A 27,142-nucleotide genomic window follows, 5' to 3' on the forward strand; every position below is an offset into this window, starting at 1 on the left:
AAATCTCTCTCTCTCTCTCTCTCCCTCTCTCTCCCTCTCTCTCTCTCTCTCTCTCTCTCTCTCTCTCTCTCTCTCTCTCTCTCTCTCTCTCTCTCTCTCTCTCTCTCTCTCTCTCTCTCTCTCTCTCTCTCTCTCTCTCTCTCTCTCTCTCTCTCTCCCCTGCTAGAATCTGAAACGGCATATAACATTTTATCATCCGTAGTATAAATCTGATAAGCTCGGTCCCTTTCCTCTCTGCCAGTCTTCATTGCGCTGCCATCATTACTCACTGTGGCTGACATGAGGTTAGTGCACAGCTCAGGGCATGCTGCACCGTTTGTGATGTGCCCCCATTCCACCCACCTATTATATCAACAGTGTGAAGAAGGATTGGGAGGTGGAAGGATGTCTGTAAAGCCTATGATGAACAAGTGCTGAATTCTGAATAGAGCTCTTGCAGTGCTGCTGATTACCTACCATTAGCTCAGATGCAAATACAAAGAAATTGACGTGGAGTGTGTGTGTGTGTGTGTGTGTGTGTGTGTGTGTGTGTGTGTGTGTGTGTGTGTGTGTGTGTGTGTGTGTGTGTGTGTGTGTCTGCATGCATGTGTGTATTCACACATTTAAGTATTCATCTTCAACCTAATAAGCATGAGTGGTGGGAATTTATTTTAAATAATCTTAAAATATTTGAGACAACAATATTAAATAAGAAATATTTAATTTTAATCATGATATTACATATGTAAGCATCTTGATCCATTATTTGAAATTGCCTGTCCTTATTTGAGCCACACAACTCTAAAATGTTTGACTGTTTGTGACGTGTATTTGTCACCCGGAGTGTAGAAATGGAGTGCGATTGAATGCTTACTTTTTAACGTTACTTTTTTCAGTGATGAATCCAAATAAAGTCCAACTTCAAAATGAAATGTGTTCACTCCATTACTAAAAAAAAAAAAAAATGCGCCCATTAAGAAATATTGTTGATGATTGAACATTGTTACGGCATCAAGCTGTCAGCAGATTTGCAAATTGTTGATGTTTGTTTCTTGTGTGTTTTACAGCTTTTCATGCAAATTGATGCACTTTACCCCAAAATGTTTGGAACCTGGACTGATTACGCCAAGAAATACTGCAACGCCCATTATAGGTGAGAGTGAGTCAGACACAAATTAACATAAAAACATTTACGGTGGAGCCCTACATAGTGGCATTTTGGCACCCCCTGATACACATATTCTCAATTGTTTTCTTTTTTTCAATATTGTTCAAATTTGTACAACATAGGAAAAATGTGATATGCAATATGGTTGTCAATTTTATTGTGATAAATTTGGTATTTCTATTTTTTATTATTTTTATTATCTAATGAACAAATTGAATGTTTTTTCATGTGGCAAAATAGGCACGCTCACTGTATTCTTAGCTAATTAATTGTAATTACCTAAAATAATGTTCAACTCTTGGATAGCGATGCCAAGAGTTTATTGTTAAACTGAACAAGTAATTTTGCACATTGCACAAGATACACTACCACTCAATTTAAAATCCCATTGATGGGCTGATAAAAAAATAAATAATAATAATGAATGTTCCCACAAATACTTTAGGAACTCAAACAGACAAGGAATATAACAATACTCAACGGCACACATTTTTGCTAAGTTCAAGTGTAACTTTCTTCTTCTACTCTTATCGCATTGTGTGCACACCATGCATGCACAGCAAGACACTGCCCCTAAGAGGCAAAGGCGTGTACAGCAGGAATTGCTGGTATTTAGTATTTTAAAAAAAAAAAATCCCCCTGTTGAAAGTCTATCCATCTGAGTCACCAGTGTATGGCCATCAAAGTTCGAAGCGTTGAAACCCTCCCCTTTGCTTTTTGTATAAAGATCAAAATATTCATGGAATACCGGTCGGAGCCAGACACACCAAAATCAAAAGCCACAGAATCTTAATTCTTCAACATGTCACGGAGTCTATGTTTGCACCATGATGGAAAGATTTTGAAGAGGGCCATGTTGTGTTGCAACATAGGTGTTGCTCAGTTTATCAAGTATTGAAAGTATGGTTGGATGAGTTTGCTGTGTAAGTACTTGCAAGCCCTGACCTCAACCCCATCCAAAACATTTGGAATGAACTACAATGTCAATTATTACTTTTGCGCTCATTTATAAATTCCCCACACCCCCAGCAGAGAGCAAAATAGCCTGCTCGATTTCCCTCCACGGGGCCTCATTAAGCAACGTCATTTTAATTATCGCTATTCATTTTTGGCCCATCAGTGTTTACATACATCAGCTCTGGCATACACTCAAACTATTACAGATTTTATTGATTGTTTTGACGCAGCCGTCAACTCAAAATCGACATTTTCAAAACAGTTAACGTAGAGGGCTAAACACATTCCACGGTGGTCAAAATGACGTGTTGTTTGCAAAAGGCAGTACCTGTGCCAAAACATTTAAAATATGGAACAAAAGCAAATTTTGCTGTCAAACAACTCAACTTTGACACAAGTGTATGATCACCTATGACTTTATGTCGCTTACATGCCAGTGCCGTTTGTAGTCAAATTTGCCCAAATGCATCAGATATGCTTTGATGCAAATTTTATTGATTACATTCTTTTTTTCAGACTGTGGCTGACAAATAGAATATTCACACAGAGAATACATGGACATAAAAATAAAATCCATTACTGTGTGATAAATTAGGAAAAAAAAAAAAACAGTATTTCACAGTAAAGAATAAAAATCTATAGTAGGCCTATACTATAAGAGTATAAGACAAGTGATCTCTTCTGAGCCCTTCCAGCTATGCCTCCACCTCGCACGCAAACGCCTCTTCCTCTGACCCCCTCTACCTCTTACGCTCACTCTACCTCTCATCTGCTCATCTGCCTTAGACCTCCTCCATCCATGCGTGCAAAGGTCTGAAGACTGATTGCAAATTGAAATATTTTGTGAAGAAGCGTCAGACAGGTGCTTTTAGTGATTACATACTGATCAGGGAGTTTCTAAGAGTTCAGAGCATATGGTTTTTGTTCTGCAAGCACAGCTAAAACAATGGAGTTTGGACTTCTTGAATGTTAATTGTTTTGCAAAAGGGTGGAAAACTGTGTCAATCCAATGAGAATGTGTTAATACATTTGCATGAGGTGTCTTCTGCTCTGCTGAAATGGTGATGATGAAGACTGAAAGGTTCCTAGTTTCTTCAATCAGGTTAAAGCAATCAATAAAAGTCCCTAAATACGTATTTTACATATTTCCCCCTTCGTGTTTGTGTTCTTAAGCCCCCCTTCATATATATTTATTTTTTGATTGTTTCATGACTAGGGACATGTTTTGTTTTATTCATTGATTTATTTTAATTTAGGTCAAAATGAAAATAACTTTTAGATTGTATTCATGCCCTTTTGAATTAAAATGATTCTTTGAATTTTACATAACATAATCTCACCAACTTCTTTGAATAGACGTTTGTACTGAGTAAAAAATTTATTTTTGCCCATTTAAGATTTGACTTACCCTGTAGGTGAGGTCTTCATGTCAATGATCTCATATTCATAAAGTGAAGAGGAATGAAATAACTACTGGTAAAAGTATGTAAAACTGCCAATAAACTTTTTAAAAATAAATAATAATAAATAAAATATTTTCCCTTTCCTCAGCAATATAAAGTCCGAAAACACTCAAGAGTAAAGCTGCAGATTTTGGCACCCCATTGTTCATTTTGTCCAGCCAACATGGATGGCAGATAACCAGCCTTTGTCTACAAGGCCACTTTTATTCTAAAACCCCATTTGGCTGTTGAGTTGTGAAAGTTTGCCATGGCCTCGAGACAAATTTCTTTGCTGCTCTGTAATTGCCCTGACGCAAAAACTCGGATCCCCAACTGTGTGAGTCGAGCTTTTTTCGCTGTTCACAATGCAAGACTGTTCCAGTGCCTGGCAGCTCCCAGGTGGGAATTTTTAAAAGTGTTTAACTACTCCTCCAGGGCACTTCTGTAAATAAGTATATTTAAGGAAGTTTGCTTCAGCTTGTAATGGGGTTTTAACTCTTAATTCCTCTCCTGCAGGTTCTTTGGAACCCGCAGGCAGTGGGATTGTAGAGGGGCATCCAACCTAGAGGAGCTGCACCAGCGGCTGAGCCAGATCATGATCCGTCGCCTTAAAGCTGAGGTGCTTAGTCAGCTTCCCCCCAAAATCCGCCAGCGCATCCCGTTCGACCTTCCAAAGGAGGCTGCAAAGGTAAATTTACATTCGATATTCTAGCGCTCCTTTGCCTCAAGGGATCTTCATCTGTGCATTTTTTCAGCTGTCCAGCGCCCTCCACTAATATTTCAATATTAGGGATTAAGAATAGCTTGGAAGAATCACAATCATTTTCAAATGAAATGAACTTCCATTGTGTATGGGGGGGTGATTTTTTAATGTTTATTGATTTTAGAAATCCACAATCAATTTCAATAATATGCAAATATTATCAGATTTTTTTTTTTCACATCATCGAAGGTCTAGTCGATTGTCAACTGGTTAGCACGTCCACCTCATAGTTCAGAGATTACCGGTTTGATTCTGGCTCCAGCATTTCTGTGTGGAGTTTTTATGTTCTCCTTTGTGTCCTTTGTGATGATAATTTGTTTGCACCTCTGCTGAAGTAATCGGTATTAGAAATTGTGTTCACTCTGACACCGTAGTCGCGCTTTGACCTTACTTCGTTGCATTCTATTCGTTCTTCACTAGATGGCAGTGAAAGGTCAAACATTTCTACACTGTCCCTTTAAATGTGTTTGATGGGGTTGAAGTCAGGGATCTTTTAATATATTCTAAGATGACAAAATATTTTCATTATGAACTAAGGGATAAATCGCAAACCCTGACTGAATACAATGTAATCATTTGAGCCATATCAATTTAGAATGTTTTTATTGTAGACCAGAGATCAACTTCCTACTGGAGGTAACCAGCGCCAGCGTATTTTATTTTTTCACATCAGCAGCTGCAGGAGTTTACAGAGACACAAAATGAGTGCTTTCGATGCTAATTATGCCCTCAACCCCATTTCTTGGAGTGACACAACAATAAGCAAGACCCCCATGAAAGTGACTACGCTGCAATTTTATCCCTGAATTTCCCTGAATGCTTTATTTCCCAGCTAAATGTGGTCAATGTTTCTCCATAGAGGTGCCAATTAGATACAGACTGAACCGTTGGAAAACCTATTGTGTTTTGTAGCTTTCCTTGAGCAGCTCCCTTATCTGAAGTTGGCTGATGCAGATAATTCGTCTCAGGTGGATGCAGTGGCTGCAGCAACCCCTTAGTTATTAGATGAGAGTGTTTTTCAATACTTAAATGATTATGGAGTATCTTGCAGCTAATGATGGGAAAGGGGGACATACTGTGTGCATAATAAGCCCAGCATAATAAAAAAAAGAAATATCCACCCACCATCCCCAAAACCCCTTAAAATGTGTACTCCAGGACCACTCACTAGCTAGGCCCTGGCCCTTCTATCTCATTTTACTCCCTAATGATGGCTTTTATCTTCCACTGCCAGACACATTTTATGCCCCGCCTGCCCTTTACATTTTTAGTCCTGCCCTTTTTGTCTATGGTGGTCAAGTGACTATCATCATGGGCGTAGTGTTTAGCCACTCATTTTTTTCAACAGCAGGTTGTTAAGCTTGAATGTGGCATTCATAATTAGAATCAAAACTCATTTCCAGTCTGTCAAACCCTTGTTTATGCAGGTGCTACTGAGTGGAACATCTGAGCAACAAAACATAAATGGAACAGAGCTTTGTTCTCCTGCAACATGATCTCATTTATTCATTCAGACGTCCTTGACTTTGACGAAATTCGACTGAAATGCTAATCTTTTCGCTAAATGGAAACGCTTTCATGTTCCAAACCAAAACTTGTTTATTATCTTGAACGCAAAGTGGCACCAATGAAACTCTTACAGGATGTGCACATTAATACGTTTCTGGTGCGTTTACCCCCCCCTTCATTTCTTCTTCCCCCTCGAGGAGCTCGCCATATGGTTCTGATGCGACACTTTAGGACGGCATTCAAAGTTTTGCATGGTCTTTGCGATTCAAGTGAGACTTGCAAACAAAAGCCCCAGCATATACCACGCTGCATAGAAATGTAATCAAATTGCAGTGATTCACTACAGCGTGCACATTTTTTGTCAGGCTTTTACATCATGTGGCGCATTATAACCCAAAATAGTGTAACAATGTAGGACACCCTGCTGTTAAGCAAGCACGTATTGCCCTGTTTTTTATGATAAACAGAGCCTGTTTATGAATAGCAGGTCACATATGCTGCTGGCAGCAGCTCCCACTGCAACGCTCTTCACGCTTGCTTTAAATACTCCTCGCCAATCACCTTGAGAGCACACGAGGCATCTTTGATTTATTGTAGCGGCCTGGCTGCTTCTCCATCTTCGACCCCGGCTTGTCACAAGGCGGCTATAATTGGGAGATGCTCCTGACCCACCTAACACAGAAGCCCAGTCGGAGGGGGTGGCATCCTTGGGAATTCTCTCCCTCTTTTCCCCCTCCGTTTTTCTCTTGCCTTCCAGGAAAACTAGGACATCCAGCAGCACCATTAATTGTTTTGCCCTTTATCTCGCCAAAAGTGTTGAGATAGAAAGAGAAAGATGTTGAAGAACTTGCCCTCTCCTTGCTTTGCAGGAGGCCACAGCCAGCTTCGCCGAGTGGGAGAGATTGATGAAGGGATGTGGGTCAGAGGTTGTCGCCACCAGCAACTCCTTCACTGAGGTCATGAGCCTGATCACGCAGATGTACAAGCAAACAGCAATTGCCAAGGTAACGGGGGACCAGGTTTTTTTTTTTTTTATGTCTATGAACTCGACTCTTTTTTTTCCCCCCCTGAACACTTTGTTCCTCTGTTTTTCATATATTGTATTGTATTTGCAATCAAATCAGGCTAAACTGTAGAAAAGTATAACTTGTGGCTTCAAATGCAGGAACATAATGTGAAATTTGCACCATTAGTGCCATCTGATACCAGTCACCAACACTTTTTGAACTAGATCAACCTATACGACACATCTGAAAGCCAAGAGTTTGCAAAGAATAGCACTTTAAATGAGTGGAATAATATCGTCTTCAAGAAAAAGGGTGACTTGATGTTCCGTCTCGGTGAGATCTCATGGCAGAGCATTGCCATGGAAACAGAACTTAATGATTGCGGGTGAAAAGCACTTAGACAAAGGCAGGGATCTAACTATAGTATTATTTAGTCACATCCAACCTGGCATGATTACACCCTGCACCAACACCATTACACCTCTGTAATTGTGTTGCTATGGAAACAATGGCTTTCAGTTTAAAGTGAGAAGGAAATAAAGCAATGGAAGAGGGCGGCAGCATACGTGCAGCGTTCCATTCCTGTACTCTGGGTTTGGAGTGCAGTTTGATCCTCTTGCTATGGCAGCCTGTCTGCATTCCATTGCACCAAGCATAGCATCTGCCATATGCGAGAGTGGTGTTTCTCTTAATTAGCTCGTTGACCCGAGCCGCGAGCAGCGCTGCCCCAAGTTTTGCAAACTCCGGAGATAACCGTCGAATGCAATCACCGTCGCTACTTGACAAGCCCTGAGTTTGTATCTTGTTTTGGACTCCCATGTTGTTTGCTGATTGGATTCTGCTCAATTTAGCTCAGTGCTGGCACTCTATTACATGACAAAAGCCATCTCCTCTGTTTCAAGGCAGATGTTTGTTTGTCAGTGGACAGGATGACTTAAAACTGAAAATTTCCACAAGGGTAAAGGCCAGAAATTTTGGGGGGAATTCCTTTATTTAGCTGTGAATTGATGCCTGTGCAGAAGGTGGGTGTCTATGAAAGTGTACTGTTTGATTCCGATCCACATCCGGATTGTTAGCTTTGGCAGCGGCCTGTGCTTGACCGGGTGCCATCCTGGTGTCCTCTCTTGCTTTTAGTGGGTGACACACTTTCTATACTTTGGGGATTTTTTTTGATCGGTGAGAGTGAAAAATTGCATTTATGTCACTTTGACGAGCAACAAGACTGCCTGCCCGCCTGCCCGCCGGTCGGCCCAGCGATGATGGTGCCAAAAAGTCTTTGGGGGTATTTTTATTGCTTTACCCGCCAAGCATCTGCTCCCAATTACCCAGAGAGGACAGCTCTGATGCCGGACTTAAAAGCTAGCTAACGGCCCGCTTCAGACAGTTGAGAAGTTTGTGCACTAATTAAACTCAGCGGAAAGGAGCCAGCAGAAGCAAGCCGTAATGAGAACCCCCCGATCAGAAAAGGGTCAGCAGACCTGGTGAAGTGAGTTATGATTTGGAGCACCGACTAATTATATCAGTAAGTCAAAGCATAGGTGCTCCTGCCAGAGCAGGTGTCATGGCTGCTGAGGTTGTCAGGTGGAGGTGAGATTTCACACCACCAAAAATATTCTCTGAATTGTCCAGCATTGGCTTTGTTTGACTCAAATATAAACCTTAATATTCCTTGGCACTATCCTCAGTTGCCTCCTTCCCTGCTTGGGTGAAATGAGCTGAGCCCAGATGCCGGACGATACACATGCACTGCACTTCCATATTCCAGCCACAGCCTCAGTCATCAGCGGGGGTGATGGCTGGGCAGCAGCACACGGTGAAATGATACGAGATACCTGCAGGCTACAGTTAACTCAGCATTACATGTTTTCTTAGCACTATAAGCTTCAAGCTATCAGTCAAGGTCACAGGTTGAGCAGTGGCAAGTAGGATGCTGTGTTTAAGTTGTTGTTTGGACTGTCATCATTTGTACTGTGTGTACTTTGTTTTTTCATCAGAACCTAATTCACTTCTGGTTTGCGTTTTGTGTTTTTTTTTCTCATTATCTTTATTTCACAGTCTTGACTCTCATTCTTCATCTGCCTTGCAAGTAATGTTTTCAACCAATCCGAGTTCTTTCTATGTGGGCCTTGTTATGTCGGTAGTCTGTGTTCCTGGTTTGTGTTTTGTCTAATCTGGTTGTTGTCATTTGTGTCCCTGTGTCCGTTTTGCTGGTGTTTTTAGAATTGGGGAATTTTCACGCTGGCGCTTAGGTGCCTCTGTATTGTAAATACTAAACTATATTTGTGTTTCATGCACGGCTTAAGGCCAGGTTCTCCCATGTGCTCAAACACTTTTCCAGCTGTGCACTTTCTCTTGTCAACTTGATGATGCATCCACTCTGGGAAATTTTCAGCTTATGCGCTTCAGGGACTTTATAAAGTCCAGTTTTGGTAATTCTAGAATTCTATTACAACATACACCGCCACACGTTAGGAGGGATTTCTAGAAAGAGATCAAATGAATGTGAAGAAACTGAAAAAGTGAGATTTTATCACAGAGATCAAAGAGGCACTGTGAGTCAGTTAGTACTGTGTTTTAGTTGTGATATTAATTGCCGCTAGCTGACTTTATTTCACTTACAACTGCGAGGAGAGACTCTTGTTAAAACATGGGGTCTGTTTTGCATTCAAAGACAAGCCATGGGAGTTTGGGGAAATTGCAGGGCTCCCACTAGCTCCCACTGTTACAAAAACTTCAGTAATGGCGCCATAGTTAGTTACATATTCAGTCATTGTTTTTGATTTGCTTTTATGCCAAAATGTGTCCGACTCTCGGTCCATGGTGCAAGGAAGGTTGAGCATTGCCGATCAGTGATGCCAGTTACTCATTACTCAGTAGCGAGTTACTTTCACGCGATACATTTTCCACACAAGTCGTCAGACTATACAGTTACTTTTGTAACAGCTAACATTTTCTCAAACACAGGCTTTTTTTTAATAAAAAACAACTAGCAATGTATTATTTAAAATCCAGATTTTTTTTTTTAACTCAAGTCAAAAAGGTTGTCTTATTTTATTTGAATGAAAACTAACTTTATTCTTTCATGTCTGTGTTGAAAACACAAGTAGCTGATGTAACTACGTATTATAAATATTCTATTATAACTCACTTTATTTTAAAGCAAGTAATCAGTTAGTTGCATTAGTTAAGTTAGTTACTTTTTCAAGGCGACTGTGGAAACATAGCTGCTGATCTACTTTTTTTTTTTAATGGACCTCCAAACATGCAAAAAAAATCATAACAAGCACAATGTTATCATCACATTGGTTTTAGTGGATTTATTTGAGACGTCGTTTTAAAAAACATGTTCTTCTTCAAAGTGTTAATGTAAGCAGTCCCCGGGTCCTGACTGCCCGACAACACGCTCTGCAAGGTATATTCATATTCAAAGGGTGCTACATTTTTCTCAGGGATTTCAATATTTACAAGTTTCAGGAAAACTCCCATGCTCATTGACTTATATCCAGCTTCAGAATTCAATGAATATCCTTTTTGGTGTTTGCGCACACATTCTCATCTTGTGTGTGTTGGAACTCTGGTTGGGGGAATATGCGTAGATAAAAAATGACTAAGGCCGAATGGAAAAATATAACCCTTACTGCAAATATGCCATGCAAACATACCCTCCTCCAGTTCTTATTTTATTGCAAAGCTTCCCCACATTCATGGTAAAGATGATCAAATAAATATTAATACCAGACAGATATGCAGTAACCCAACTAAACATAAAATGCCCTTTTAATGCAATTTGAAAGAGATATAAGTCCATCAATTTTCAGAACCGCATATCCTCACGAGGGTCACGTGTGTGCTGGAGCCTAGTGTCTGAAGATTTAGTAAATAAAGATTAATAAAATTCAATAAGGTACGTTATCTCATATGAAATCTAAATTGCTGGATTAGTTCATAATACCTGTCTAACATTTCATCACCGCTTGCACCGAGTTACATGACATTTGACGGCATGTTTTCCCATTTAAAAAGATGCAATATTATGTGGATTCCCGACTAAATTTTAATTGGAACGTAAAATCTTCTTGAATTCATGACAGCATTTCAAATGTAAAATTATGTAATGTGTTCAATCCAAGATTCACACATGAAGCTTTGAAGTTAAATTTTTTCTTCCGTAATCTCAGCGTAAAGCACCAATCATATCTCTGAGTTGGAAGGTATTGATTTGGAGTTGCTTTGTGTTCTCACTCTCTTTTTAAGTCCAGATCTGTTGGCGTTCAATGAAGAATTGATCACACTGAGAGGAGGCCGCTGTGATTAATTGACTTCCTCGCTGATCGAGCCAATTCCTTCCTGTGCGGTCCACAGGTGGATTGATAGATTCAGTGGCTTCCTTTAATCTGCGTCTATTTCTGTGCGTGCGTGCGTGCGTGTGTGTGTGTGTGTGTGTGTGTGTGTGTGTGTGTGTGTGCGGTGCTAGGCTGGAGCAGTGAAAGACTACATCAAAATGATGCTCGAGGCAGAACAACTCAAGTTTCTTGTTTTTGCCCACCACCTCACGATGCTGCAGGCTTGCACCGAGGCTGTGGTTGAGGCCAAGGTAAGGGCAACATCACCCATCTATTCACCATTATCTGTCATCCCGTCATTTTTCAATTGCTTTGAATCGTAAAAAGAATCAGTGAAGAAGTACTTTTCCTCACTCAGAAAGTAAACTTTTACTTCTGCGGCTTCTCGCCTACGACGTAATTCACAAGTTGTCACAAGCAAACGGCATCACTTTGCTCAGCGCTGGAAACTAGCAGGAGGGTTCAAGAGTGTGTGTACGGCATAGGTCGAGGAGGTGTTGGATGTATGTAATGCTTCACGACAATGTGCGATAACACCTTCGGATGTGAGACGCTCATTCCGCCGCGTTCGCACTTCCCAATTAATACAGTGGGTCTAAAAAAAGGACTAATCTGTGAAGGATTGTGATGAGGAGAAGAGGCGGCTGTTTCTTGTGTCTACTAACACAGCACAAATAGCACCTTGCTGCTGCAGGCCTTTTCCCTGTGGCACAACAGTTGAGGTTGCGTTTGAACTTTCTAAGTTCTTTTTTGTTGAGAACCCAAATGCCAGAGAAAAGCGCAGCTGTTAGAACAGCGGGCTATTTCCTCTGCGTCTCATGGCCTTGAGACGATGTTAAAAACAGACAAATCCTTCTTTGTGACGTTTAGAACTCAAACTGGCCTTGTATTTGTATTTTCTTAGTGAGCCACCTCTAAATATTTTTGATGCTGTACTTCAATTGAGGTGCATGTTGGAGCTGCACAGTGTGAACATGGAGCAGCTCTGCATGACCCAAGGATCCAAACAAAAGAAAAGAGCCCTCGCCATGATGCATTAACAACTCAGCCAAGTTGTGCTCGAGTGGACCTTCAGCTGCTGCTCTCTTTGTTTGGCAAAACAAAATACTTTTTACTGCCGTTAATTCATCCCAATCCTTCCACTCAGCTTTGTTCATTTGCACGTCTGTCACAGAAATGTCCCTAATACGAAGTACATGTTAATAATAAACTGCCCTTTGTTTGCAGTGTCCAGCACGAACCACTTTTCTTTTGCAATTGCAAAAGCTTTTTTTTCAAATCAATTACCGTATGGGTGAACACAATTCGCACACCTGACCTCTTTCCAATTGTGTGAGCGTATTTTTCCCTGAGATAGACATGCATTAGTAGAGAAGAGCCACACTATTACTTGTGCACTGCATGCTCGTGTTTTAAATGACATAAACACCATAACAAATGAAAGAAGTGGTGTTTGAATAAATATAAATTCTTTTAAAATTAACATTTCTCTGGCATACTGGATGGATGGATGGATGGATGGATGGATGGATGGATGGATGGATGGATGGATGGATGGATGGATGGATGGATGGATGGATGGATGGATGGATGGATGGATGGATGGATGGATGGATGGATGGATGGATGGATGGATGGATGGATGAGTGCATACTTTATTGATCCAAAGAAAATGTATGGATCTAGCAGCAGCATGCAGATATATCTTGAATATACATTCGAATTAACTATAACACAGTAACCATACTGAGATAAATGTGAATTAAAATGTGTTCAGAAATTAAGAACAGTGAATTTGTAGCAAACTTAAACATCTGCAGAAATTGAAATTTGTATACTATAAAATGCTTTTATAAATAACTGGGCCAAATAACATTTGTCAATGTACTCACACATTTAATGTTGCAATTTTACAAAACTTTGCCCACAAGTACAGTATCACAAATCTTGATATTCAACAGAGAGTAATCATCATTATCAAACGTATGGAAATTGAGAAGCGGATAAAATCTCATTTGGGTGAACTCATTTGTTAAACGAATCGATAAATGGGGATCTACAGCTGCTTTGGTAAACAAGCAGTGAACATTGTTTGCTTTTGTTACACAGGCAAGTTATATTCGTATCGATGGCAGCGTCCCGTCCTCTGAGAGAATCCAGTTAGTTCACAAGTTTCAGAATGACCCAGACACAAGAGTGGCCATCCTCAGCATCCAGGCAGCTGGTCAGGTACTGTACGCAAGCATGCACGCGCACTGCACACATCATTTGGCACACACAGCACTCACGTCAGTGAGCAATTTTTGGCTCCTCATCAGGGTTTGACCTTCACCGCTGCCAGCCACGTGGTGTTTGCTGAGCTCTACTGGAACCCGGGACAGATTAAGCAGGCTGAGGATCGCGCTCATCGTATCGGGCAAACCTCATCTGTCAACGTACACTACCTCATCGCCAAGGGTACCTTCGACAGCGCCATGTGGTCCATGCTCAACAAGAAGGTATTTTACAGTCTTAAGAAACTCCCGATTCCAATTCAGTTCTTCAAGTTACAATTCAATTTGACTCCTCAGGTTAAAAATACACCAATAGGAGTACATTTAGACAATTTAGAATTGTTATCCCTACCATGTAAACATGTGGCATGTCACCTCCATTTTTTTGCAATAAAACATTTGAAAATAAAAAAACAACTTATTTGTGCATATGAAGTATAAAAGACAATGACAAGAGTTTGATGGTCATAAAATATTGTGTGCCGTATGACTAGGGGTCATTCGCTCTGGAAGTCAAACTGTTTCATGAACTCTGTCGACTTCAACAACTCCAAAGCCGCTATCTTTAGTATTATGTCAAATTGTGAATCGTTGTTCGAGTTTTTCTTTCACAATCTTAAACTTCTCTTTTTCCATGACACTGTCCTGGCGTGTGAACGCAGCAGGAGACTCAGATATCTTGGCGGCTGTTTGCAGGCAACTTTGCAGAGAATCCAAATCGACCCTAAACTTCAGATTTAAAAAATAGAAGGCGCAGAAGTTCCTTTCAACATAAGCGTTCACACAGTCTCAAATACTCACGCGCCGACTCACCGACATCATATGCAGAAATTTCCATAAATGTTATTCTTGCAATTTTACCCATTTCGGAAATAAGTTTTGTTTTTTACTTGGGTTGTCTTTTTTAGATGTTAAAATTGCCTTGTGGATGCAAAGCAATTAATTGTGAGGATGGATGGTGGAGCCTTTGGTCCGTACTTTGTCGAGGCTATAATCGTGGCAGTCATTACAGGCTCAAGTTTTCTCTTTTTTTTTTTTTTTTACTTTGTCATAACCTTGGCACACCTACCTTTGGGCAATTTCCTCCATTGCCCTTGACAGCCCCTCTCGAGCTCTATCAGGTTGAATGGGAACCATCTGTGTTCAGATTTTCAGATATCTTCGGAGTTATTCAAACTGACTCAAGTCTAGGATCTGGCTGGGCCGCTCAAGGACATTCACCAGAGTTGTCCTGAAGTTGTCTTTTGATATCTTGGCTAGGTGACACCTGCTGAAATGTAAACCGTTTCCACAACCTGATGACAAAAAAGGAGTAGATTTTTGTGCAGGGTGCCTGCAATTTGCTGCATTCATCTTTCCCCCAATGTTGATAAGTCTCTCAGTTCCTACTTGCTGAAAACATTATTAAACATTTTTCATTAAGATTGGATGAAGCCCTTGAGATGCAACATCTCATTTGCGAGGGGTCCCAAAACATTTGCTGCCGCCACAATACTTCACTGTAAAAATGTTTTTGGCAAGGTGTTGAGCAGTGCCTGGTTTCCTTCAAACATGATATCTGGCAGTCAAGCAATAGAGCTCTATCTTTGCACCATCAGACCAGAGAATTTTGTCTCTCATGCTCTGACAGTCCTTCAGATGCCTTTGACTACAGGCTAGCTGCCATGTGCCTATTGATAACATGAAAGAGTAGCTTCCGTCTGTTCGCTCTACTTTACAGACTATGAAGAAGGTTCTCTGTTAATAGAGGAACCATGGCGCTCTGACAGACAGTGATCACGTCCTTGGTCATCTCCTGCCTAAGACTTTTCTCTGCTAATTGCTCAGCTCTATGAAAAGTCCTGATATTTCAAAATCTTCTATTTACTGTTTATGGAGGAGACTGTGCTCATTTTTTTCGATTCAGATCTGTGCCTCAAGACAAGCCTGTCACCTAAGGCAATTCATTTGACTGAATGCTTGATTTATTCTCTGACATGCACTGTTTTATATTTTATTAAGCTGCACTCATTTATAACGATCTGTAAAGGGAGGTTTTTTATGCATTTATGAAACTTCCTGTTGTTTTATGATGAAGTATTTTGGATTTGAAATGTACTCAATTTACATCAGTAGAGTTTTGCAAAGCTCAGGAAAATTTGTCTTTGAAAGGAAACCGTGACAGGCAGCACTCTTAACGGAAGGAAGGAGTACCTGAAGGCTGAGGAGGGGGACAAAGACAAGTGGGACTTCCTCAACTTTGCCAATGCGTGGACACCTAGCGAGCTTCCTTTGGAGAAGAATACTGGACTTGACGCAGATGGGGAAGTGTTCTTCACTCATGTGAGATGGTGAAATTGTTTCTTTTAAGCAGATAATGAAAGATGGGAGCAAAAACCAGTATTGTGTTTTCATCATCTTGATGAGGATATTAACAAATAAGAGGAAACGTCATGAGCCAAATGTATTCATCTGGTTTTTTTTCCCCCCGTAGTTTGAAAAGGAGAATCAACATGATATTCGTAACTTCTTCTCTCCGGATAGCAGCAAGAAGAAGAAGAGGAAACGACTGCAAGATGAAGATGAGTCTTCTTCCGTCTCCCCAGAACCCAACAATTCTGCTTGCGGGGGAAGACATTCTGAAATTAAAACAAAGAAGAAAGAAGAGACCGGCTCCCAAATGTCCATCACAGACGACAGTGACTTCTCCCCACAGACGAAGAGGATCCGAGAGGTGCAGTCCAGCCCAAGCCAAAGGTCCGCATCCCGGGGCAAGCGAAGGTTGACGCAGGAGGCGAGCACGTCGGCCCAACATGAGTCTTTGGAGTCAAACCCTTCCAGTAAAGCATGGGCCTGCGGAGCGTGTACTTACTCAAATAGCAACTTGTTGCCTTACTGCGAGATGTGTGAATGGCCACGCTCGTCTTCAGCTTTACCATCAGGTAAGAATGGCCAGCACTTTTCTGTCTTCATTTTTCTCACTGTCATGTCAGGCTGTTGCCACCAGTGTTATAGCAGTTTTGGAATTTTAATTAGAGTTAGTTTTTGTATTGTGTTTGTTTTTTAAATTTAGTTAGTTCCAATTTATTTTCAGGGTAGCTTGTAAGTTTTAGTTATTTTTAGTATTTTTTTTTTAAGTGATTTTGTTTGTTGGCAAGATTAAAATAAACCTGGTAAGTATTGTGTAATTAAAAATTCAACAAAAATATTACTTTAAAATATTTGGATCAAGCAGGGTTAAATCTTAAACTAATTGGCAAAGACGAATACAAATGACTTTTGAGCACCATCGCAGACTAAGATGTGCGACTGGAGGCAGGATTGCCAGATTTTGAAATAGCTCAGCTGCAAGAATATTGGGTGGCTCCTTTTCCCTCTCTCCCTCTCTCTGCTGATGACAAGTTTTCAGGATAATTCTCACCTGTCAAGTCGAGAGCTCGAGAGAAGGCTGCAAACGTCTGCCGCAAAAGTTGGGAAAAAAATATGCTGGCTCTTGCCGATATCTGTCAGCCCGTGACTGAGTAACATCTGTGCACGCCTCAGAAAAAGTTCTGGTCTGTCTCATCAGCTGTAACATCTGAGCTGCACAATGCCGCATGTATTTCATTGCATTCTTGTTGTTACTAGTAAGACACACACACACACACATACAGGCAGAGTATTCATTTAAGAATTTGTTCAAGCTATCTACTTATCCTCTGAATGCCACCTGTAAAGTGTAACAAAGCTCAATTTTGCAGCTGACTGGAGAAATGTACCTGATTCCAGATGGCAACAACAGCAGCTTTCATTAATTGAACACAAATTGAACACTGTTATGCGATATTGTTGTTAATGGAGTTTTGCTTTTAATTAAACTGTCATGCATTACTGACCACTTTGGGTACCAGAACGTGATGTCTCATGCAGGTAGGTGAGAACAAGACGTGCAATTGATGTACCACCAATAAATCTGGTTGAGGAAGATTAGGACAGCTTTGATATATACTACAATGATATCATGTTTAATCAGAGTATTGTCCTTTAACAGGTAATATATCTCTCAGCAGCTGCTGCCAAAATAGTCCACAGGAAGAAGTTTCCTCCTGGTTCTTGTGCTGTCTCTGTCCAGTTTTTAACTCGTTTCTAGCATTTAATGACACCGCCCCGGTCGCAATGTCTCTTTGAATGTTTGATATTATGCATCATGTGGGCTTCCCGAACTCTTATCATCTCTTTTTTCATCCCACAGTTGTTTTGGCTCCCTGCAGACAGGAGACTAAAAGATTTTCATCTTTATTTCACACGCATCCTAATAGCACACGTGTTTTTTTGTTTTTGTTTGGATGATTTGTGACTCAAATATGAAACCTTATCAAGGCTCTAATGGGGGTCCTCATTTGCAGAATTTGATAAGGAAAGTCATGTTAAGGCCATGCAGGATTTCATTGTTAACATCTTCCTCGGTGGGGACAGCGCAACACAAATTGAGCCTTCTCGCTTGGCGGTCTCGCTCAGCTTGTTAGCAAAGGGGGACAGTGGCGAGGCCAGGTGCCCAGAGAATTGTGTGACATTTGAGCAACTCGTTTGTGGGCTGGCCTTTTGAAGAAACAAGTCACAGAGAGGAAGGATCACTAATTAACCCTCCTCTGCATTCCTGAATCTCAACTTTACATATTACGTAAGAGGATGTGATTTCAATTGAACATGTGATGGAAGAATAAAAATTATGCTCATTGGTACATATATTCCACCTTTGAGATGAACTAAAACACGGATTGTGAGCTATGGGTGACCTCTGACCTCTCACAAAGTCCCCTGGATCCTTTGAAAAGAAGTGGAGCGTTTTCTAAAGATGAAGCAGTTACAAAAGAGGCTTGTAATTTTCCATCTTCACTATACATTAATAACAAATTTGTAAGAAAACAAGTTTTCGGAGATTTGCCGAAACATTTACTGTTTTCTATAATGTTGCATAAATGAATTCCTCGCAATGACAGTTCAGCAAAGATTTCCGATTGAAAATAAATAAATTCACAAACATAACTTTGAAAACATTGGCGCGGCGAATCATTTTTTACAGATTCAAGCCCCCAAAATGCCGCCACACTCTAAACCAAAGGCACATCCAAATATTTTGCCCTTTTAACCCCACAAGTGTACTTGTACGGGCCCTTAGAAATTGATAGAAATTTATTCGTCAAAGGGTGTGTCCTCGTTTAAATTGAGCAGTGGATAGGCTGGCGTGCTTTTGTGAATGTATTTGTATATCTTTGAATACCTATAGCATAATCCTTGCCTTCATTAACATTTCTAGAGTCTTAAAATCCCACCCACTCTTATTTCCGTCTGTGACGAGTGAAATTACACCGCAGTACACCTTTGGTATTTCAAGGGAGGTTGAAATGAGCTCCCCGAGCTTGCCGTGATCACCTGGGTAGAGCGTTGCACAGATGCGGCAATTACTGGGATTGTTATGTTAATGCTGATTGCACACATAGCAATGTAGGAGAGCAATTAGGAGAACAATGTGGGATAATGATCATTCACCCTCTTTGAAAATAGCACCCAACAACGAGCGAGAAACTGTCAAAGGCATTGCAGTTCGAGAAGATTGGAGCTGACCGCCATGCTATTTCACAGATCTGCACCTCAATTAACCCAACATGTTCCCTCTTGTTTACCGCTGATCAGATGAACATTCTGATTGTCTGATTACTTTATTAGTGTTTCTTTGGAAGGAGGGTTAGGGTTAGCACATTTGCGGCGCGGTTCGTAGTTCAAATTGGGACTCGAGCCTTCTTTTGAGGAGTATGTTAGTGCTCAGGTGTAACGCCTTCTTCTGTTTCAATTTACCGTAGCAGCTCACCTGTTTGGGGAATACCCCGTCTCTTGCCCAATGTTAGCTTGGCCCGGCCACAGCTCCCACAAGAACCTAATAAGGACAAGTGCTTTGAAATTTTGGATGGATAGATGTAAATGTACTCAACAAATTTGTCTTCATCCATGCATATCTTTAACACATCTGTTCAAACTGATCTGCGGTCACACAATAATTAATATGCCATATTGAGATGATTTACATCCAGACTCTTGGCCACACTTTGGTAATTCTTGAATGATGGATCCAAGGACTGGAGCTCTGTAATGTGTAATTAAACTCTACAACTCAGCCTGAAAAGATGATCTTAATCATTCTCCTTATGTCTCTGCTCTCAGAGCCCACCAGGCCTCAGCTACCTCCTTCAGCCGAGCGGGCGTGTCATAACCCGTCCAGCTCTGACCAAGAACCCGAGCCCAGTTGGCAGGAATCCCACGCTGCCAATACGTGCAAAAGCAAACAGAGTGACGAGGAGGAGGATGTGCCTACAAAAGACAAACAGCAAGCCGGAGATGCAGAGGAAGGGGACACGCAGCAGCTCAAAGGCAAACAATCAGCGGGAAAGCGAGGTGGCGGCGGCGGCACCTGTGGTGGCAGCTGCGTCCTCCCTGACCACACTCACGGTAATCCCACCTGCAATCTCCTTTTCATATCTGGGAAAATTGGCCTGCGCTACCCAAATAATGCTCTTTAATTTCATCTCTGCAAACCAATAAGGGACTATATCTCTTTCCATATGGGGCCGGGTGTTCTTCTTCATATTATTATGCATATCCTCTTTGGGATATTGCCTAGTTCTGCTCAGTGGAAGCGAATGGGAGATATTGAATAAAGTCCCACTAATCTCTTGAGTAAATCTTGTCAAAGCACACAATCTGCTCCTCGTGAAAAGTGCATGCAAAGTTTGAGGTGCAGTCAGTGACCATCAGTGAACCAGTAAAAAAAAAAAGCACTGCTACTACTACTAGTAACGCTAGTTCACAGGTCACAGTGAATTTTTTAAATGGTAAAACCTGAGCTGTCTTGCATTCATTCACACTGTATATAAATGAATGATGACAGATGTTAGATACATAAGTAGTGTGATATCAAAGCAAGGTCACACATATTGACCCTGAATTTAACAAATGTAGGAATGTGACAGTACGGCATAGTATGCTGGTGTTGTCATACTGGGTTCAGTCTGTTCATACATCAAGTCCTGGGATGTATAGTGATTTTTGTTAAGGTGTTAGCATATTAGCATTGCTGGTATAGTATCTCTTTGACAGGGCTTTCACTTGCAATGTAGATTATATACAATTACTTTTAAACAAAATCTCACTGTAGCTTCTGCTGCTGTTCACTCCTTACCATTCAATTACTGTACTTAGCACACTTACCTGACACCTCTTTTGAGGTATAGGTCAACAAGTAGAGACCTGCAGAGTACTTAATCACAGGTCTTCTTGTCAATCTGTGTCGAGGTGTATCCTGCTTTAGATCCTTTTGTCTCCTTTAGCGGTCCCCGATCAGGGCCTCTCTGGTGACGTTTATTAGCAGTTTTCAAATTTTCACAGTCCCATTCCAGCTTCCAATTTCTTTTGAACTAGTGTTTGCTGTATTTCTGTCCAAAGCTTGCAATTTGTGATTTTGTTTAGTCGGTAAGTATTAAGGATTGTACATTACCAGTGATTAATAATTCCATCCCTCCATCCATCCGACTTTTTGTACTGCAGCCTTTGTTGCTCTCTACATCTCAGCTTCATAAAGATTTTTATGTTGAATATTTTGATCTGTTGTCATCTGTTTTGAGCGCCATCATTTCTGAGAAGGAATGCCTACTTTACTTAGTGTCCTTGACAGGTGCATTTTGCACAGCCTGGTTGTCAAAGACGCTGCCCAACTATGTAAAAGAATACTTCTTTCATTGCGGTACCATCAAGTGTGATTACTTTTTCTGATGTCTTTGGATTTTTCTCCACAGGCAGTAAAGCCTTGAGGTATAATTCAGTCACCAGAAAACAAATGTTAAATGTGAGCAAAGAGCACCATTTAAGTCATCTGGCGAAGTAAAAAGCATCCATTTTTAAAATGGTAGAGGCACTCTTGCAACATTGCCTTGGACATTTCCTCCTCACAACCCGTAATCATCCATCTATCATGCATTGAGTTTGTTTGTTACATGCTGCTGTAAGTCTGTTTCTGGCAGCACAAGTTTAATATGGAACACAGAGGTTGTCCAATAAAGGTGACCTTTGGGGTCAGGCGCGTCGGCTAATGATTTCTCTCTACCTGCCCGGGGTTTTCGGAAGCGAGCCACAGAGCTGTCAGATGCTCCTGCCTCTTGATTGCTCCGAGATTACTTTCCTCATGGCACGCACAAGCAATCACTCCTCCCCCATCTCACCGCCTCACACGCTCTGCTGCCTGTCGCCCGGGCGATCTGCATGAGTCCAGCGTTTATCCACGGATTCATGTTTTCCGGATGTTAGTTCAAACGTTGCATCAAGCTCAGCTCCACCGAAGTTCTGCATTCTTGAAGTTATAGTTGATTTTTTTCTCTCATCTTTTGTTTCAGTCCTGCAGAAGATGAGATGACTCAGTCCAATTAGGCGTTGTTTTCTTTCCCTTGCAGTAAAATAACAGATAAATCCCAAGGCGTGTGATTTGAAGGCACTGTTCATACTGTGCAAGTGACAGTCTAATAAGACGGCTTTGTAAGATGAATTGCCCCCATCAAATAAATGGCCCACTTAATGCAGCTTGCCTGTTCAGCCACTGCAAACAGCCAATTCGGGAGGAAAAAAAATGCTTACAACAAAAATCAGGTGCACATAGTCGAGCTGTTAGGTTTCATTATAGATGTTGAAAGACAGCGGGAGTTTTATTTTGAAAGGCCAAATATGTTCACAATGCTTTTATTTTCAACATTGGGGTGACCTAGTAACAAAGGTGATAGGAAACACCAGCATCTACGAGGGAAGCGCCAACACAAAAATAAAACAAAATGATCAATTAAACAATGAGACCCTGAAGGAGAACAGACAAGATACGAAACCAACTAATTCACAACTTGCCTCAACATACAGCTAAGGCCTTTTTAAACCTAATTAAACAAAGCCCATGTCTTTATAAAAGTATTTTAGCTGAAGCAACCAAGTTGGCTGATCATAGAGGCATTAGCGACATCAGCCAGTGTGCAAGTCAATTGAACACTTAGTACACACACACACACACACAGGGCCACATGAAGTGATTTAAAGCAAGTATTATCAGCGTCTTATAGGTCATTGTCTAAATGAAGCGTGGTGGAGCAGCGGCAGTCTCATTTCCACCAGCTGACCTTTTCTTGTTCGATGCTGGCAGGATGAGCAAGTTACATTGCTGACAGTAATGACCTGCTCTCTGTCCTCCCTCTCCCTCCTCTTCCACTCATTTTATCACTCACACTCACTCTCCTTTTCTGTGTTGTTGGTTGTGTGAACTTGTTAAACATAAATTGGAAGCGCTCTTTCCAACTAATGGGCCTTCTGTGACTGCATAGGATTACACAACTGATGAACAATGAAAATGAAATTCCAGGTAAAGTGTTGTTTTTTCCGGGACTCGAAATGGGACTTCATTTTCAAGTTCATCAGAGATGTCTTTAGATTATCTCTGCCTTCCAAGAAAGCTAAGAAACGGCTCAACACAGAACTAAAACACTTGATTCAGAAATACAACACATTACAGTACAATGCAACTTTATTTACATAGCGCATTTTACAACCGCTGCAGCTACGAAGGGGTGAAAACAGATGGAAGTATCTTAAAATGCAGTCTAAAATATATTGGGAGCCAGTGGAACGAGGCCGGAATTGGGGTTATGTGCTCCCTTTTACGAGCTCCAGTTAGGAGGCAAGCGGCAGCCTTCTGGACTAACTGGTTACGCTTGAGGGAGGACTGGCTGATTCCAATATAAATTGTATTACAGTAGTCTAGCTGAGATGTAACAAAAGCATGGATTTGTGTTTTTGAGAAAGGAAGGCCTTTACCTTAGAAGAATCTGGATTTAACAACAGCACTGATTTGGTCGTCGGAGACTGTCGGCTTTAGACTGTCAGGGAGTGAGACAGGGCGACCAAATGCAGCACGATCCTTTATTGAAAAGGGGAAAAGGGAAGTGAGACACTGGACTCGCGATCTGGCTGGCGTAGCTATGCTGAAGAGTGCAGCGCGTAGTCGTGGCGAGCAAGTAGTCGGGGCAGGCGGCGATCGGAGCGTGGTCAAGGACTGGGCCAATAGTCGGGGCAGGCGGCGATCGAGGCGTGGTTGGTCAGTTTACCGAAACGATTGGCAACAGAGAAAAGGCACAGACTGATAGGCTAAACGCTCAGGGAGCAACGGGTAGCATACAGGAACGAACTGAAAAGGGAGTGACTGGATGACAGGGTTTAAATAGAGAGCCTGACAGGTGTGGGTGATCCAGCCGATTGGGGCGTGGCCGAGCGGCCGGTGACGCCGGAACGTGACAGACAAGATGCCAAGTGGGCCCCAGTCAACAGTGTAGGATGTACAGGGACCACTGGGACCGAAATCCATAACATCTGTTTTCTTATAATTGAAATTTATAAAATTCAGTTACATCCACACTTTGATATCCTCAAGGCAGGACATGAGTGGACTTAATGGGAAGGCATCATCTTTGCTCAACAGGACATACGTAGATCTGACTGTCATTTGCATAGTAGTGGAAAGATAAGCCATGTTTTTGTAGTATGGAACCTAAGGGCAGCACAAATAATGAAAACGGCAAGGACCCTAATAAAGATCCCTGTGGAACACCATACGACAGAAGGGCAGATCGGGACTCAAAGCGACCAGAGAAGTCAGCTCGGGTTAGCTAGTCTAACCAAATTCCATATTCTAGCTGCAAAAAAATGTCAAAGCTCCATTTGACCTTTTTAGTAAAATGTTTATTTTAGCAAGGCTTATTCCTTGCTTTAATTGGTTCGACCCTAAGAGATGTATATCACTGCAGCCAAGAACTGGGGCAATTTGTCTGGTTTCAATTCAAATTCGTCTTCACTCACAATAAACGATGGGATTCATCACAGAATGCCCTGTGTTCTTAGCATGTCTGAAATGTTCAGACTATACTTCATGTGAACGTATTCTTCTTTGTCCAGACCTGGAAGCTACGAAAGCTAATGACTGTGAGGAAGGTGATCATCCAGCATACCAGGGCCTGCAGTTCTGTGCCAGCCAATACACAGACCGAATATATATCTACGATAAGGTACATATGTGCTTCTTTGGTCTATTAAACATTTGGGCAATCGACAAACTTATTATGTATTTATCTTTCTTGGTACAGGTGTACATATCCACTCAGGCGCTTGGGTCGAGTAGTGAAGTTCTGGGCTCTGCTAGTCACTGAAAATGTATAGTACTGGTCGCAGGTGTGCTACCAAGCTCAAGCTTTATGCACACATTAATATACTAAAAATAATAAGTTACAATTACTCAGTATTATGATGATGATGATGATGATGACAGAACTTTATTTATCCCACAGTGGGGAAATTTACTTGTCACAGCAGCGTACAAGAGTGCAAGAATACGAGAGAATGATTGTGTTGTTTTCATTAGCTTCTGTGAGTTAATAAAAACTTTTTAATGTGCCCCATATTTTCCATTTTAAGGCAAAATAGCAGACAGCTGAGCAATCATAATGATTGGCAGTGAATGGGGCTTATTGTGAAACCACACACATATACAAAAGTCATTTTTTTTCCTCGCTTTTGTGCCAAATGTGATGGGTTCATTTTCAGTTCACGTGCCATCCCTCCAGTTTCACCAAAATCGCAAATATTATGTAGTTTTATTAATCCTGCTAACAAATAAATCACACTATTTCCGCAGCGTGCGCTCGAAATGCGCTTATAGCCCAGCGAGGAAATCTTTGACTGGACAAAAGAAGTGTCAGTTGAATCTTATGGGCTGTATTCACTAACGGTGTGTACACACCAATTTGTGCCTAACTGGGTACTTTTTTGCATGCAATTGAAAAAAAACTTAGTCTTTTATTATTAATATTATTAATATTATTAATATTATTACCATTATCATTATTATCATTATTATTAATATTGTTGTTATTGTATTATTACAATTATAATTATAATTATTATTATTATTATTATTATAATGACCATTATTTAAACCCCTAAAAACTTAGATAAAATAAAACAGAGACCTTTTCTGTCAAAATGTTCTTCCACAAGTCATTGTGTTCAACTTTAACCGGATGCACCTCAACTTTCTGTAAGTTACAGTATGTTAGCAGAGCTTCATGACTCCTTTTGAAGACAAACTATTGTTTAACCCGAGTGTGACTCTGATTACACTCCAGTGCATTCCTAACACACGTCGTGAGTGTCACCAACCAACAGGGCCAACTATCGATCGCTCCGTGATTACTCAATCCTTTTGTTTCATTCATGAGGGATCAAACTCTCACATGGATGAGAGACACGAGGGTTTTACCTAAAGGGGACCAATGTGTGTTGAACTGAATCCACAATGCTATATTAGCATGACACCAATAGAGAAGTGTCATGCATGCATGGCTGAAACGATAAGCAACAGAGATAAATGTCCCCCGCTGTCATTTAAATGATAAAGTCGAGGAGTTCTGCCTGGAAAGCTGTCACATTGGGATAATCCTGGAGCAGGAGTAGAATTCACATGGGGTGGCAGCTCAGTTCACAATCAGAGGACAATTTACTGCCAGATTTAAACTGAGAAATACTGTATGAAGAATATGAGGAAATTGATGTGGAGGTTCTAGACGTCATTGTTATTTTAGTCACTGCTCCTGTTATCAGGTGACTGGTGTGTCAGATGGCAGCGACTTGCCACCTACGTATAGATAATAAGACTTGGTTTTCAGCGTATTCACAGTGGATGCATAAAATGGAGCGAAAGTAACAATATGTAGCAAGGGTTGAGTTTTGGTTTGTATTTATGAGCGTAATGTTACATACCACACACAATCACTCTCATGGAATTACAACTTCATTTAGTCTTTGTGTTCAAGTCTTTTTTAACATCCAGAGTCCTTTCCTTGTTCTTGACTTTGAGAATCCCAGTCCTTTTAAATCAAATAATATTTCATAATTTGACCTTGTGTAACCCATAATGCATTCACATGGGGGGCATTGTATTTCAAGTATACAGAGGATATCAAAGATTTTAAAGGTTCCACTGCATAGTAAATGATTGTCTTTATTTCACCTCCCCTAAATCGTGATGCACCACCTCTGCTGATGAGATGAGCTGTAATGTTGTTGACAATGTAGCAGCTTTCTCGAGCAAGAATATTGTAATGCTAAGTGTGGGAATTGGGAGGATAGTGTGCATTTTCTATCCACTAAAAGTCTAATCCTTTGCCATGCTGCTGCAGCACAATCCGTTCCCTGCCTCTCTGCCATTTATGTGGCCATAATCTAAATAAACACACAAGCCACTGCACATTGGTGATACTAAGGAAAACATCCCAGTGCTGATTTGGACCCGAGTTCCATAAAGTGTGTTATTAACCTTTTCACTTTATCGCTTCTCCTGCCTGTCGCTCTCCTTGCTCCACCATCTTCACGTCTGAACTGAAGTGTCTCTTGCCCCTTAACTCCACTTTGCATTCTCTGTTTTGTAAAATGCTCATGATGCTTGACAGTAGTCCTCCTTCCTGAACCCTCTCTCAAGCTCTGTTCACAATGAGGGTGCACTGAATCTTCGCCGAGCAAGCGTGAGCACTCCAAAAGTGGGAATTAAGTGTGAAATGAATGAAAAAATAATCGTAATTCAGGGGTTGTTGATGGTGTTACTTTTTACATCGT

The 27,142-nt window shown here is 41.0% G+C and overlaps 1 protein-coding gene across 3 annotated transcripts in view; it reads left to right on the plus strand.

The window, feature by feature from the left end:
• zranb3 (zinc finger, RAN-binding domain containing 3) overlaps positions 1–27,142 on the plus strand; it is a 54,829-nt gene that overhangs the window by 11,669 nt on the left and 16,018 nt on the right. For all 3 annotated transcript variants that reach the window (XM_037269068.1, XM_037269059.1, XM_037269049.1), the window contains exons 6-15: positions 1,047–1,132; positions 4,063–4,234; positions 6,688–6,822; positions 11,300–11,419; positions 13,278–13,397; positions 13,487–13,666; positions 15,593–15,763; positions 15,915–16,362; positions 19,619–19,903; positions 24,431–24,540. In XM_037269068.1, the coding sequence (XP_037124963.1) occupies positions 1,047–1,132; positions 4,063–4,234; positions 6,688–6,822; positions 11,300–11,419; positions 13,278–13,397; positions 13,487–13,666; positions 15,593–15,763; positions 15,915–16,362; positions 19,619–19,903; positions 24,431–24,540 (1,827 nt within the window). The remainder of the gene's footprint in view (positions 1–1,046; positions 1,133–4,062; positions 4,235–6,687; positions 6,823–11,299; positions 11,420–13,277; positions 13,398–13,486; positions 13,667–15,592; positions 15,764–15,914; positions 16,363–19,618; positions 19,904–24,430; positions 24,541–27,142) is intronic.

Source organism: Syngnathus acus, chromosome 2 (genome assembly GCF_901709675.1).
Source record: "Syngnathus acus chromosome 2, fSynAcu1.2, whole genome shotgun sequence".
Taxonomy (NCBI): Eukaryota; Metazoa; Chordata; class Actinopteri; order Syngnathiformes; family Syngnathidae; genus Syngnathus; species Syngnathus acus.